Source organism: Helicoverpa armigera, chromosome 1 (genome assembly GCF_030705265.1).
Source record: "Helicoverpa armigera isolate CAAS_96S chromosome 1, ASM3070526v1, whole genome shotgun sequence".
Taxonomy (NCBI): domain Eukaryota; kingdom Metazoa; phylum Arthropoda; class Insecta; order Lepidoptera; family Noctuidae; genus Helicoverpa; species Helicoverpa armigera.
Window position 1 is genome coordinate 3,667,081 of NC_087120.1, and position 16,506 is coordinate 3,683,586.

The following is a 16,506-nucleotide window of genomic DNA, read 5'->3' on the forward strand; positions in this document are numbered from 1 at the left end:
AAAGTACTAGAAAGGATATTTAGTAGGGACGTCAAAATTATCCCCCATTATTCCCTGGGTACGCCCATGGATGTGAGAATGAGGACTTCAGCCAGCTGTGCCGGAATTATAACAATGGATAAGAGATATATTTGCGCAGACAGGTACACTCTCTATTTCCTCAATCTCATAGCCCGATGAGATGGCAATACGACACAATCGGTGTCAGATCTGAGATCAGGCACAGAACCGACATTAATTTAAACCAACGTAATAATTGATCGTCAGGGGAATGCATAATAGGTCGCTTAGTAACTTGGTATCCAGAGTTCACAAAATAAGTGTTTAAAAAAAAAAGTTGAATTGTCTCTGGCTGACAGTCTGTGAATTTTCAAATGTCTTTCTTTTTAATTCAGCACGTGTAGACGCTGACGACTTGCATAAATCATCCAAGTAATTTAGGTAATATTAAAATATTCCATTGATATACACGTGAATAAAGCCAAGTGATTAGTTCAACTGTTACTTTTTCGTGTTGCCGCATTTCTAGCGGCTCGCTAGTAAAGTAAAAAGTTCAATAGAATTAAAAGTACACGAGTGCTGTTGTATTTTTTGTGTTCGTGTAATAAAAATCTAGCGTTGACCAGGTATCCAAAATGCCGTCTGACGCAAAGAAAAGGGCTCAACAGAAGAAGAAGGAGCAGGCAAGCAGTAGGAACAAGAAGCCTGTGGCCAGAGTAACAAACGACGAGAATGGGTCGGCTACCAACGGCACTAAGGAAGAGCGAGAGCTTACCGCAGAAGGTAAATACCACCGTGTAATTTGATATTCGAGCTTCTTCATCATTTGTAGTTAATTTCGCACGTCTTGTACCAAAAGCCAGAACATTAGAAGTGGTTTAGTCACATTTCTGCTTTGTTGAGGGTTCCTAATTTGGTGCCAAGAAATATACTACAGACCACATGGTACTGTAATTTGCATTTAAACTTTTGCCTTTGTTGTTTTCTTTTAGGATTTGTTTGTATTTAACATTTGCCTGATGTTATACTGAGATAAAATTATTTCCTTCTTGTCTAGGTTATTGTAATGATAACTCCTAACAAAAACTTTTTATGGCTCACCTCCATATATTTTCATAGTATAAAGTTCATTTACTGTATTATTCTTTAGATGTTAGTGTGTTAATCATTAGTAAGATAATGGATTACAAGATATTTTGCCACATTTGGTTGTAAATAATTGCATAAATATATTTGCAGTTTGTGATGGCGCTGCACTATAGGCAAATGTCAAATATTATGTCAAAATCAGTACATTTATGTTTAGTTCCTTATTTTGCCACCTGACACAAATGATAAATTGTTCAAGTAGTAGTTAGTGAATGGTTTTTATGCTATAGACAAGAATATAATACTTTAACTGTAATTTTTTTATAACAAATAATAAAGTTGCACTTATAAACTCAATAAAATATTTCAATATGGCCACCAAAAACCAAGAAAATAATGTAGGACTATTTAAGGCTTTGCTGAATAATTAAACTGCGAAATATTTATAAAAATAATCAAAAACAAATAAGTTACTGTCACTGTATATTTTTGTCAAAATTATGTGGTTCACCACAGTCATGGGCCACTGACTACAGTTATCTACTGTAGACTACTGAGAAAAGAAATAACAAAAAGCCACAGTGAATTAGACAAGCTTTCACCAAATCTTTGTGATGATTTCTTACTCAATGCTGCAAGTAATGTGAGTCAATTGAGGGTTACCTAACAGCATTTACTGGTTGAGATTTGACCAGTGATTTGACCTTGTGTAATTTACTGATTCAAATATTGAAAGTTTTACAAAAAGCTAGGGAAAAATTGTAGATCACAAAGTGGCCCACATTATCAAAATCTTTCTGGATTATTGATTATCCTGTGAAATCCTTTGAGAGTTTAATGAATAGACAAATAAACAGACATGTACTCTTGATTGTAGTATGTATAAACATATTTGCATGCATATAAACATATTTGCATTACTGAATACCTACTATAATATAACTGGTTGTAAAAATTTATTAATAACTAATTATGTAGATTTGTTTTCTTTGTTTATTTCTTTTCCTGGGATTAAATTAATTTAAAATGCACTTCAATTACATCACAGTCCAGGATGCACACACTAGTTTGTACAAGAAGGCATTCTGCACTTAGTTTTAAATTATCGACACATATGCCATATTATGAAGTACACTCCCTCATGTTCAGCTAGTTTGTACAATAGATTGATACAATTGTCTCTGCAGAATTAATGTAAACAAGTATATTGCATAACATAACTTCCTTATTATGAAATTAATATTGGATAGGATTATGAATCATTAGTGGTTTTTCTTAATTTTATCTCTGGGACGTCATTTCTTCCCATTTCTGGATAAAATATAGCTGGTCACTGTTACCAGTGAACCTATTTTTAATTGTTTGTGTGGTTCTGGAGCATATTCCATGCAAACAAACAATCAAAGATTTCCTCTTTGTACACATATATTTTTTATGTTCTTTTATTTCTGCTGCAGTGCGGTGACATGAAACACTAATAGATTTTCAAAATTTGTCAAAATGAAAATAAAGTTATATATTTTATGTTGAAAAATTGGCACTTAACTTTTGAAGGATCAAGATGTTAATGACATCATCTACTATTTAAAATGTATTTTCAAAGTATCATCAGGCCAGCTGTTCACTGAACTTGTATGCACAAATACTATCATCACATTATGCAGCTGTCATGCATCTGTTGTGTGCGCCATAGAGCTTACAATTTAAAGCAATAATGTGTAATCACTATTAATTCCTTTTGTATGTTGTATAATAGTAATACCAGTCTATATGTCTTCAAGGCTTGCTCATATGATTAATATCTTTTTCTGGCATTTCTGGCCTTGTGTTTGTACAATACGTTGAACTTTATTATCTTTCCTATATTGATTTCTATAATGGATGGGTTACGTGTCGCATCTGTCGGCTTTCACGCGGGCTTATGCGATTACTACTTCCCTAACAGTGCTTATTTATGATAGACAAACTGTTATTGTCATGACCCTTACTATATGTATAAAAGGCTAAAAGGAAGACCGGAAAGGTTCAGCAGTGCAGCAAATCTGTTCATTAGTTTCCTTTTTATATTATATTTAGTTTAATAAATATAGAAAAATTCTATAACACCACTTCCATTGTTACAGAGGCGCTATGCCTGAAGTTGGAAGAAGAGGCGAAAATGAACTCGGAAGCCAGGTCATGTACCGGTTCCCTGGCTGTGCACCCGAGGTCAAGAGACATCAAGATCGCCAACTTCTCTATCACCTTCTACGGCAGCGAGCTGCTCCAGGATACCCTCCTCGAGTTGAACTGCGGCCGAAGATATGGCCTCGTTGGATTGAATGGATGTGGTATGTATCTAGAAAATAGTATATTTTGTCTGAAGATGCCACAATGGTCACCATGATATTCGAAAAGTGTTGCTTTTCAGCCTACTTTGAGTAAATGATTTCGGGTTTTGATAATTTCCCACCTCGAAGTACCGAGTTCGATTCCTGGTGCGGGCATGCTTATATGTGTATAGCTGTATGTAGGTAGTTTATCAGTTGTGTTACGGAAGCTGCTACGTTCTTACAAGGAGGCTATATACAAAATTGTTTCGTTATTTTACGGATGAATGAGAAAGGTGTAATTTGGTTGCGGGTATTGATTGAGCACTGAGGAGGCAACAGCGATAAAAAATTGCGCCGAGAACAGCTGGTAACTGAAATAGAAATGAAATAATTGTCACGCCCAATTGAAGCAATGAATGTAGCACTAAGATTGATATAAAATTCTGATTATATTATTAGAAATACTTGTGCTAGCGTAATGTTATTAACTCTTATTGTAAACTTGAATGTATATTGAAGCGTTGCAGCCAAGCGAACGTACTTCGGTATCAACGCTCGTATATCTTTTTATACATTTAGTCGTAAAATTCACGACGACGTTTCAAAGCTAGCGTTAATATTATATGAACGTCATCATCATCTGTCTAGCCTTTTCCCAACTATGTTGGGGTCGGCTTCCAGTCTAAGCGAATGCAGCAGTGTACCAGTGTTGTTCAAGGAGCCACTGCCCATCTGACCTTCTCAACCCTTGCTAAAACTGGTTACCAGACTGTCTATATGTATAAACATAATTATTATTATTTTTAAAGAACTCCCCATACTCAGTAACACCATTGCAATTGGTTTCTATTCGTGCCGTCATAGAAAATGACGCGAGATTACATACTTACGTAATTAGTTCGTCATTGTGGGTGCTATTCACAATTGAACATTTCCGATACGGAGTTATGATTGCGTTTCTATTGTACACCATTATCAGTTTTTCCTTGAAAAAGAGTAAGGCGTTTGATAGTTTGTTACACGTCTTGTTGAGTTCAGTTTAATTTATAGACTAGGTGTTTATTGCATTGTGAATCTTAGCATCCAATACATACGAAATAGTTTTCGTATTCTATTTGAATTTATATCCACCGCTACTAAACGTGCATTCCCGACGCTCGCTCTTTGTTCTAGGATAAAACTATTGTCCAGTTTTCCTCCTACTGCATTTATAGCTAACAACAAAAACGTTAAATTCCCCCGGGTGTTTCATGCAGTTAATACGGAATGAGACAACATCTCGAGTGCACTGTAGTACGGTCTATTTCTTTTTCTTTGATGCTTTTCGAAAGGAAAATATAAACAAAACAAACATTTCTGTCTCAGTTTATTTATTTGAAAGCTTTTTTGCGACTGAAACTTGAAGGCGTACTGGACTCTGAACTGAAATTGAATTTGTAAATGCAGACGCATCAAGTTTGGTTTTACCATCCATATAGTTTACAAATAACTGCTAAAGGTACGTAAGGTTAATCTACACTTTGCACAAGCTTCTACAAAAACTCACTGCGTCTGAATAGAATTTCATTTGCTAAAATACTTCACTACACTATACCTGAACGTCGGCTTCAAGTTATAAAAAGACATTGAGAACGCCGGAGCAAAAGCCAAAGCTAGCCAACCACTTAAACGACGACACTGACGTTAGGTTGGGATAAAAATAGTTCAACTTTACCAAACCTACGTTTCTGATGTCACAGCTCTTCTAAAGTTCGCTCTTGTTGTCTTTAAGAGTGGAGAAGGCCGTAGCTTAAGTCGGAGCTATACAGAAGTTGCTTTTGAGTCGCCTCCTTATACTAAAAAAACAAAATTAAAGAAACAGTTTCTTACTTGCGAGCGAATTTTTGGTATTTCAAATTGATTTAAGATATCATAATTGACTTTACTGAGGCCAATACATAAAAATTGTCTACAGAAAAACCTTCGCAATAGTTCTACAACACTTCAAGAGAATAACAAACGCGACTGTTCTAGCAATAACACGATAACATAATAAAACAAACTTGTTACTTCTCAATATTATGAATGGAAAATTTTACTCGACTCTGTTGGCCGACCTTGGTACTACCGTATTTGCTACAAACATATCAGTACATAGGTAATGCTCGAGTTAGAAACAGCTATCAATTGTTATTATAGTTTCGTGTTCGGTTCAGATACCGGATGTGTTAGCAGAGCTACTTCAAAGGTAGTTTATCCGCAACGCTATGACGCGACCCGATACCCGATCCAGGTCACCGATTTTTCACAGATTCATTTAAAAGATTATCCCTGTTTCACAGGCCAACTTCCAGAATTAATTTAAAGTAAACCTTAAAATAAATTTAATTTGAATAAAAGCTGACGTAGAAAGGTTCAGTCGGAAATATATAATACCAAAATAACTTATGAGTTTGAGACAAAAAAGCCTTGCAACCTTTTATTTCTATTTATAGAAAAAGAACATGTGAGCTGCTTCTTATATTAGACGTTCAATAAAAGGCTATACATGTATTTAATGCGAAAAGAGACGATATTAGACATTCTGAGGTAGCTTATTTTTCTTTATGGCAACAACCGCCTACTTAGGTACGGGTTGTTCAAAGAGGAAAATGTTTAAGCTTGTGTATTGAATGTTTTCCCTTAACAGACTTAATAATGCCTTAAAAAGTGAGGCTTGTGTTCAAAGCCCTTGTGTGTGCATAAAATGTATAACCACAACACCCATGGGAATCGAAAGGGCCAATTGTTTTAAAAATAGCTCTCTGACCAAACTCGGATGCCTGGGTATTCTGTAGAAAATAAACTCTTATATAGGACTCCGTCGACCTCAAGTCAGGACTTTGGGTCAATATTTTTTGAACGGAAAAAAGATTGCTGAATTCCTCAAAACAACTTCCAAAATCAAAATTCTAAAAGAAATAAAAATGTAAAAACAATTGGCAATAGTAGCAAAAAACTATAAGAGATACTTTGATCAAACCAAAAATCGTTGAAAGAGTTAATTAGCATGCATCACCTCTATTTTTTTTAGAATTTTATACCCCGTAGTTATAAAAATAGAGGGGGGGGGACATACTTTTTACGACTTTGAGAGCTGATATCTCAAAAACCGTTCACTTTAAGAAAAATGTTTTTTAGAAAACTTTATATCATTTTAAAAGACCTTTCCATTGATACCCCACACGGGTATGTACATCGAAAAAAAAAATTTCATCCCTCAGTTACATGTATGGGGGGCCCCACCCCCAATTCTTTTTTTTACTATTTAGTGTCATATTTTTGTAGCGGTTCATACAACACATATTCCCATCAAATTTCATCACTGTAGTACTTATAGTTTCCGAGTAAATCGGCTGTGACAGACGGACAGACGGACAGACGGACAGACGGACATGACGAAACTATAAGGGTTCCGTTTTTGCCATTTTGGCTACGGAACCCTAAAAACGAAAAGAAACCTTGATACAATATTAAGTGACGCGAATACCCTTAGCCGTTATTTGGATCGATGTTTTATAGTACAAGGAAATGCGACGTCGCCGGCGACGGACGTACAACTTACTAACAACTTTAGCTATTAGGCACACTTAGTGCTTACTTTGAAATTCAATCTATTATTCTACACGTGGAAGACAGCACACAGCCAGTAGCATTGGACAATGTTTATTTACTGAGACAGCAATTTGCAATTTTTATCACTAATAACATGATAGTGCATGCCCGTGTCTTTGTGTTAGTGTATGACTTAACTAAGTTGCCTCGAGTGCGCGTACGATTTCAAATATGTGAGTGCAAGCAGTCAAAGCGTTTGTTCTCAAAGTCCACAGTTCGGGTCTGGACCAATATGTATTTGTTCCTGGACGTTTGTGAATGCGTACGCGACTGCGAGTGCCATTGTACCTTCGAGTTCATATGGATGCACACTTCCACTGAGGGAAGGCGAATGGGGTTGAATTGAATGCAGATGTGAACCGTATTTAATCACCGAATAAATGGGCTCGAGCATATATGTATAGTTTATTATGAGAAGGATGCATTTATGATCCACAGTTTCAGTAAGTAGGAGTCGATAAAAGCTTTAGTTTAGTTTTATTATTATTTCAACAAAACTCCATCATGTGTAACTAACTGCACTGATTTGTTTTATGTTCCACGATGCATACATCACTACACGTGTTATCACTAGCAACAATGATGTAATACCGCAAGTCTAATTTTTGTTATCTAAATCACAATTACCTTATTAGATCTTAATAAGACCTAACTCATTCAAATTGAAATCACTAGTAGTGTCAATTTATCTAGACTACCTGCGGGAAGTGATTCCCTCAGTAAGCGCCGGATACCGGCGGAAGCTAGTTAAATATAATATGATAATTGTTTGTACTTGTGGACTTGATGGGCGGGTATTAGACATTAGATATACTTTTGTTGGAAACTTCTTTCCCATACAATCAGTGTTGGTAACTCACATTATTATAATGAGTGCATGGCGGTCAGTGACTTTTTCTTGGTATAATTGGCCATTAAATGGAGCATGCGCTATTTGAATTAATGATTAACTTGCAGCTCATGGGCGGGGTAGGAATCGTTTGAATTTCTTATGTTCAAGGTTTTGCTTCGGCCAGAAAATCAATATAAGCTTTATTTAACTGTAAATATTTGTCTTCGACCTATTTTATGAGTATTTGTGCAATATGTGATTGTTTATGATTTTTTCGATAAGACTGAATATAATTAGATTTACTTTTTAATGCATCCACAAACATTTTGGCGGATGCGGCATTCTATAGCGGGCTTTTATTTGAGATATAAATCCTTACTGATGAAGCAAATATTATGCACTTCAGATCTTTCGATCCTTTATCGGAATACGGAAAGCTGAGCGCTCTAGTATAACAAGTAATTAAACAGCTAATGGGAACTATTAAACTGAAATCGTTGCATAATAAGCGCATACGTTGCTGAACCTAGTTCCAACTTTAGGTGAAGTGCTTTGCTAATAGGAGCTTCGCGTAGCTTCATATCAGCATTACAGAGTGTAGTTCCCTTAATTTGTATTTAGTATGGGATTAAGTATGGAGTTCATGGGCACTTTAATCACATGTAACCTTTCAAAGTTGCAAGTCATCTAGCGAAATTTGAATTATACGCGATCAATATTTTATTGTCGATATATGCGAATTCAAGAAATGCAGCGATTTTTTAAGAATGATTTGCTTTGTTCTTTGTTGAAATAAAATATAATTCAGGTCATACACATATTTATCATCGCTTAAATTCCGCTGAAACTTAAGAGAACCGTTGTCTTGGGCGTGCGATGTTTTATACCATACGAAGACAACCTTTAGCTCTAGGCGTATCCTGTGCTAAATGCGATGATAACATGATGATGTAGCTTATTATCTATTTATCAGCGAATATTGAGAAGCCCAATGTAAAGGACCCCTTGTATTTGTTATACTTTGATGACAATATCCCACATACACAATGTCTCACTTGACCTTATTATACTTGAATCAATTTCCGTATATAAATGTTGCATCTCTTGTCACAGGCAAGTCGTCACTGCTGGCCGTACTGGGTCGGCGCGAGGTGACCATCCCCGCGCACATCGACATCTTCCACCTGACGCGGGAGATGCCCGCCTCCGACAAGACTGCACTCGAGTGCGTCATGGAGGTCGATGAGGAGAGGATCCAGTTGGAGAAGCTGGCTGAGGAGTTGGCTCAGTGCGAGGATGACGGTCAGTACTGATGTGTTCATCCGTGTGAAAGCTAATGAAATGTTTGTACTACGTCTGATATCTGTAACACAATAGGCACAGGTTATATGCATTTAAATACACAATCACGTAATGTATCTACGTCATGTGTATTCCGTGGTGTTGGTCTTTTAATAAATATGCTGAACAACATGGCCTGGGAAGGGAAAGAAGCTGGTGTACCAGAAATAACTTGAAGTTTTTATAATATTCCCACACACACACACCACAAAATATTTATCAGTCATACCCCGCGGTTTCACTAACCGAGTAGGTACCCACACAACTACTTGCTGCCTCTCTGTTATCATCTATCTATCTATAGTATAGATTCTATAGTAATATTATAAAGGGATAAAATTTATAAGTTTGTATGTAATGGATAAAGTCAAAAACTTACTACACTGATTTAAAAAAAAACTTTCACTGTTGGAAAGTTACGCTCTTTCTAAGTAACATAGGCTATATTTTATCCCGGTACGGACAGTAGTTCCCACGGGCCGCGGGTGAAACCGCGGGAAAAAGGCTGGTGATATATATGGTACCACTTTTCATCAAAATTCGTGAAGCAAACATTCATTAATACTACTATCCACCTCGGATTTACACCGTGAACTTGTCTAACTATTTCTCTCTCCTATCAGACGCTCAAGAACAGCTTATGGACGTGTACGACCGGCTGGAGGACCTGAGCGCGGACACGGCGGAGGCGCGCGCCGCCAACATCCTGCACGGTCTCGGCTTCACCAGGGAGATGCAGCAGAAGGCCACCAAGGACTTCTCCGGAGGTATGCTTGTCACCGAAGTCACTTTATTTAGGCGCGGTCTCAGATGGGTGACCATCTTGTCATGACGAATTCTTCCGTATTTCGGAAGGAATCATTAGCAGCCATTACTGGTAGTCAAAAGCCAAAGACACAATGCAACAGACATTGTGCCTTGCAAGTATCAAGATTTGTCGAATCTTGTGTATATTATATTGAAAATAGAAACAGGCGACACTATGCTTTCACGAATCCTTCCTTTTAAATTCTACAGCAATGTACAATATTTATCTTGTATGACAGGTTGGCGTATGCGTATCGCACTGGCTCGTGCTTTGTACGTGAAGCCCCATCTCTTGCTGCTCGACGAGCCGACCAACCATCTGGATCTCGATGCCTGCGTGTGGCTCGAGGAAGAACTCAAACAGTATGTATTTATCTATATCTAATATAATGCAATACTAATGTATAAAGACGAAAGATTTGATTGTTTCTATGTTTACATCTTTAGGAATTGTTTGTTGGGTGGATCCCTAATTGAGTACTGCCTCTTCAGGTCGTGGGTCGCAGGGGGTTGAGTGAAACAGGGTGTTTGGATACCGGATATATTTCGCGTAAACCCCCAGATTGTCGTCCGTGACTTGCATACCTCACGCTCTCATACGTTTCTGCTTACCTTGCACGCGGCCATACATACTTATATGCGTCCCTACACATCTAGGCTCCGGAAATAGGGTATTTTAGTCTAGATGAGAAAAAAATTAAAAGTGTATTACAATGATTGTTTAGAGGAAAAGCAATCGGGAAATGTTAGTTTCACTTCGTAAGGTACATAAATATATTTTTTATTGCAGTTTAAAGTTTTTAGGTTTTTTTATCTGTCTTTGAACACTACGAAATGTCGCCGCCATGCTAATGACGTCATTACGGTAGTAAACAAAAGTGTCATAGATTTTATAACCTCTAAATATTATCCACATTTCCCAAAGTATTGATTCTTGAAGTAGTTAACCTATCATTAAAGAGTATATTTCATTAGATAGGTAATGTTAATACAGTTACTTACATCAAAGTGATCTTCACAAAAGTATAAACGAGATTTATCTGATAACAGTCCGGGATCTCGTCTCGCAACTTTTAACCAAGTGTTTCTCATATTTATATCCACTGGTACTTGAATCCATAATTTGTCTGGTGTTTTTACACTAGTGTTCTCACATTCAGAAACAACACACCAACGATACGGAGCATAATTACTCATTATTAAAATTTTCAATACATATCAAAATATGTATTACTGACAGCTGTAGTTTGTTTACTAACGTAATGACGTCATGACCAAAAAACAATCATGGCGTCCGTTGTGTGCCGCGTTTTCGCGAAATACGCGCGAAATTTGAAATTATGATAAAACAATTAATTTATATTCGTACATAACGTGAGAAAAAAAATATTTTTAATTTTTTAGAGATATATTAAGACTAAAGAATTTATTTAAGATATATTTCAAAAATGCATGTAATACCCTATTGTAAATGGATCAAAAATGCTTTCACTGTTGATAAGCTTAGTGTAGCTTCCCGAGTAAGATAGGTACATTTTGCCTCGGTAAGGTAAGAAACCCCGGGATGTGAGTGATCCTGCTGGGAACAGCTACTCCTAAATAATAATTTAGTTTATTTATACCCTGCGTCCTATGTCCAGCAGTGGACTGCGATAGGCTGATGATGATGATACCCTGCGTCTTGTGCAATAATTACAATACATACACATCTTCGAATGAATTAAAATTTTCTTCACCAAGAAATGTTCTATTTAATTTATAATGTAAAATCAGGTGCCATTGTCCACATAGTTATCATAACATGCTTGATCTCAATTTATAAGACGTCGTTCTTATATTCCAGCTACAAACGCATCCTGGTCCTGATCTCTCACTCTCAGGACTTCTTGAACGGCGTGTGCACGAATATAATTCACATGAGCAAGCGCCGACTGAAGTACTACACTGGTAACTACGAAGCTTTCGTGCGGACGCGCATGGAGCTGCTCGAGAATCAGATGAAACAGTACAACTGGGAGCAGGACCAGATCGCTCATATGAAGGTCCGTCACACTGTCACTTGTTTTTTGTGGATTACACTGATGGGTTGTTTTTTGCGACTGCGCTTTTGGTTTTGACCTACTAGCTTGTAACACTGCTCAAGAATTTAAATGTAATTTTATAGACGTCAACTAATTTTATGTATTTTTTTAAACATTTTATAATTATATTTAATGTAAACCATATGAATCCATCCGTGGCTTCGCCCGCGTGGTGTGTTGATAAAAAGTAGCCTATGTGTTACACCTATCTACATACCAAATTTCAACTAAATCTGTCCAGCCGTTTTTGCGTGAAAGAATAACAAACATACGTCCATACATTCTCACAAACTTTCACATTTATAATATTAGTAGGATGAGAGTGCATTACGGTTATTCTGGTATCTATATAAAAACCATGTCCACAGAACTACATAGCCCGGTTCGGTCACGGTTCCGCGAAGCTCGCGCGACAGGCGCAGTCCAAGGAGAAGACTCTCGCCAAGATGGTGGCTCAGGGCTTGACGGAGAAGGTCATTGACGACAAGATCCTTAACTTCTACTTCCCCTCGTGCGGGAAGGTGCCGCCTCCCGTTATCATGGTGCAGGTTTGTACATTTTTATGTTTTCCTCAAGAATTTATTACTATGCATGTCAGTGCAGTCTGCCCATAAGATTTTTTTGTGAATGTGACTATCTGTTACTCACTTGTTCACGAGTAGTCAGTCGCATCAATGTATAGGAAATTTTGCTGTGGAGGGTTATGACTTCTACGATACATTTATTGTAGTTACAAAATGTGTAGGTACTTCCACAAATTGTTGAATCCCATCTGGAAAGGCGTCGAGTGAATTTTCACTTTGGTTAACCAGATCGCGGAGGAGGTATAATATTTACTGTTTATTCATCTATGTTATTAAAATGATGTATGTTTCAGAACGTATCGTTCAGATACACCGACACGAGCCCGTGGATCTACAAGAACTTGGAGTTCGGTATCGACCTGGACACGCGGCTGGCGCTGGTCGGGCCCAACGGCGCCGGCAAGTCCACGCTCCTCAAGCTGCTCTACGGAGATGTCAGTATTTACATACGACACCTTATTGTAACTTTAAACATAATAGCTTTATTAAAAATTTTATGTTCAAAAATTTCATCAATGATATTTAGATAAAAAGCAGGAAAATTGGATGAATTATTCATTTATTTGATTCTGTACAGGTCCTATATTTTATTGTTTAGCTAATATCCCACACGACAAGTTTTTCGATCTCGTGTAAAACACGAGAACTATGTCTACGAAATCCGAATAACAACTTTTATCATTTTGTCCTCAGCTTGTCCCCTCGACGGGTATGATCCGCAAGAACTCTCACTTGCGCATCGGGCGTTACCACCAGCACTTACACGAGCTGCTAGACCTCGACCTCTCCCCGCTCGACTACATGATGAAGGAGTTTCCCGAAGTCAGGGAAAGGGAGGAAATGCGCAAAATTATCGGACGGTACGGCCTGACCGGACGGCAGCAAGTCTGCCCGATGCGTCAGCTGTCTGACGGACAGAGATGTCGCGTCGTGTTCGCGTGGCTCGCGTGGCAGACACCACATCTTCTGTTACTGGACGAACCTACCAATCACTTGGATATGGAAACCATTGATGCGCTGGGTGATGCCATCAATGAGTTCGATGGTGGCATGGTGCTGGTTAGCCACGACTTCAGGCTTATTAATCAGGTGGGTTGCTTATGAGTTTTAGATTTTAATATTTTTGATGAATTAACACCTATTTATGTTTTGGACGAATGTTATTTTGCTATCATCATTCATGTTTTTCCATTCACTATTGTTCGAATGATTGACAATCTCGTTTTTATAAATACGTTTTTCAGACATTGACTGAAAGTCACCATAACATACTATAATTCGCCTCAAATAGAGCTATTATACAGCTTTACAAAAAAATATTTATAATATCATAAGTATAGATAATATAAAAATGTCTCTCCACAGGTCGCTGAAGAAATCTGGATATGCGAGAACGGAACAGTCACAAAATGGCAGGGCGGCATCCTGAAATACAAGGACCACCTCAAGTCCAAGATCCTCAAGGAGAATGAGCAGAACGCCCGCAAATAGTCCAATGCCTAGCTACCCTTAGTTAACGTGCGTCACACACCTGCGACTCACAGACTACCAGCCGACAGTTGACAAACATTATCATACAGAATCGAGTTAAACACCAGTGAAAAGGACACTTGTTATATTGTTAACGTACGCGGAACCTCACCGTTGTTGCCTCATGACGTCTCTCTGGTCACGCTCCGTGCGAGCTGACCTATCCTAAGCAATAATTACCGAATACAATAATGTCTGAAATAACACTTAACATGTTTACTTAATAGAATTTACTTAATAGCACTCGAAGTTATTATATTGTCCGTTATTTAAGAACAGTTGTTATTGAAATTACTTAAATTGAGTATGTGTATGTTATAGGCAATGTGTATAATGCAGGCATTCTATACACTGCCTAGGTATTGTATAAAATGTCCGAAGTGCATCAGGCAATGTGTATAATGGACGACCACGGTAAGGAGGCGAGTGCGCGAATCGAATACACATTGCCTGAACGTTTTCGGCAATGTATACAATGCCGGATTATACACATTGCCTATAACATATACAAGCATGACGCACGTGTTTGTCTAGCCGTAGTCTAAATTCCGCGTTAGGTGATAGTTGTAAGACATTGATGTTCCAATATTGAATATTTATCATATTTCGATATTTACATGAATACGGGCGTCGTATATTGTTGCGACTATATATAGTTAATGTTTGTTGCGTTCCGCGACGCGTGCTCGGCTATGATGAGCCCGATGTAGTGCGGTGCGTAGTCACAGGTGTAGTAGATTGTCGCTTAGACCAGTTGAAACGACAGTTATTAATAGGATTGTGATTCCTTAAGCTGCCTATTAAAGCTTAGTTATAGTGGTATTATAAATCAATTTGTGATATACTTACCGGGTGATGGCTGCCTAGCTGCGGGAGTGGTTTCACGAGCGCTCTGAACGTAGCTTAATCAATCATTACATGTGATTATAAATTGGCTAAGGTCGATTTTAAATTATAACATTTGATTACGTTTGATTATAAATCATTACGTTTGATTATAAGTTGATTTTTTATTATAAATTATTGGATTTCATAATCAATGTATCATTTGATTACCAATTAATACAATTTAATTATGAATGAATATATCACTGCCATCTCTCGGTAAATGTTCACAGTGTTAGAAGCATTTACATTTGGTTGCCCACTGCCTTATGAAAAGGTGCAGTGAAAGCCAGACATTCATAAAATATTAATCAATAAGACTTATGCCCCAGACTACAAGGGTAATAAATTAGTAATATTAAATCGTACAGTGTAATTTATTTGTTCATGTTTCACCTTCATGCATAATATTATTGCACAGCGCACTTCATATAAGTACCTACAGAGCACACATAGCACAGTAGTTGCGAATTTGTAGTACTTGAAAGTTATAGTTGAGTGTGTCCCGCTTTCAACTGTTGCCCGTGACGTGTGCACGAGGCATGAATGCGTCCGCCGCAGTGGACGACCAAATGTAACTGTATAGTAACTTGTAACTCGCCGCCGTGGTAACTAGATATAATAGTGAATGTTTCGGCTTACATAGGTAGCAACACGGATGCCTTCTGAATAGTTTTTGATTACATTATTTATATTCATCATAAATTATATTTATACGCCTCGTGCAAGACTCCCAGTGGGCAGATATACAGGGGGTTGTCAGTGATACCAGGGTTGTGATGATCGGCTTACGACATCCCTTTCCCTTAAACATTTATGTACACAACGCAATTGAAATGAAAGTGTCCACTCGTAAAGTATCTGTGTGATTTCGTGAGTATTGTTTTAGCCAAAGGCTAATTCGCTGTGACAATTAATTAGTTTAATCTTATAAGTTGAAATTGTTCAGCACGTATGTCGCCACACGGCTCCCAGTGTGCCGGTTGTAGGTATTTGTGTATGTAATACATTAATTTGGCTGTCTTGTTAACCGAATTGAGCACTATGACCTTCAGTTCGTACCTAACTCGCGTAATAGTATTAATTTGTATTTGATTAAAGGGATTTAATTATATTACATTTTCATATAATGCTTGATCTGAGGCAAATTTATATAAATCAATAAAATTAAACACACGGATATGTTTGTTTTCTTTATTATACCTTATAAATGTAAGTAGTGAGGAAGAACGTAAGTATTGGACTTTATCATTGAACACTTGGAACGCAGTGGAGAGCCCGACGTCTGGAATCCTGCGACATCTGTAACAAGTTGATCATAATGAGTAATTAATACTAACCCAGCGTTTATAATATACGATACGAATTATAATGAAAGTGAGTTTTGTTACGCTACGTTACGTTACACTCAA

The 16,506-nt window shown here is 37.4% G+C and overlaps 1 protein-coding gene and 1 long non-coding RNA gene across 2 annotated transcripts in view; one reads left to right on the plus strand and one right to left on the minus strand.

Annotated features, from left to right (window-relative positions):
* Positions 1-284: 284 nt before the first annotated feature.
* Positions 285-16,274, plus strand: LOC110372998 (ATP-binding cassette sub-family F member 2). Its single transcript, XM_021330076.3, has 11 exons — positions 285-441; positions 627-783; positions 3,213-3,419; positions 8,980-9,168; positions 9,831-9,974; positions 10,254-10,377; positions 11,858-12,056; positions 12,464-12,643; positions 12,973-13,113; positions 13,373-13,768; positions 14,045-16,274. Exons 2-11 carry the CDS (start codon positions 636-638, stop codon positions 14,168-14,170), a joined length of 1,854 nt encoding a protein of 617 aa, XP_021185751.1. The 5' UTR covers positions 285-441; positions 627-635; the 3' UTR covers positions 14,171-16,274.
* LOC126054100 (uncharacterized) overlaps positions 16,275-16,506 on the minus strand; it is a 219,134-nt gene continuing 218,902 nt past the window's right edge. Inside the window, exon 10 of the long non-coding RNA XR_010277613.1 lies at positions 16,275-16,396. This is a non-coding gene — a long non-coding RNA (uncharacterized LOC126054100). The remainder of the gene's footprint in view (positions 16,397-16,506) is intronic.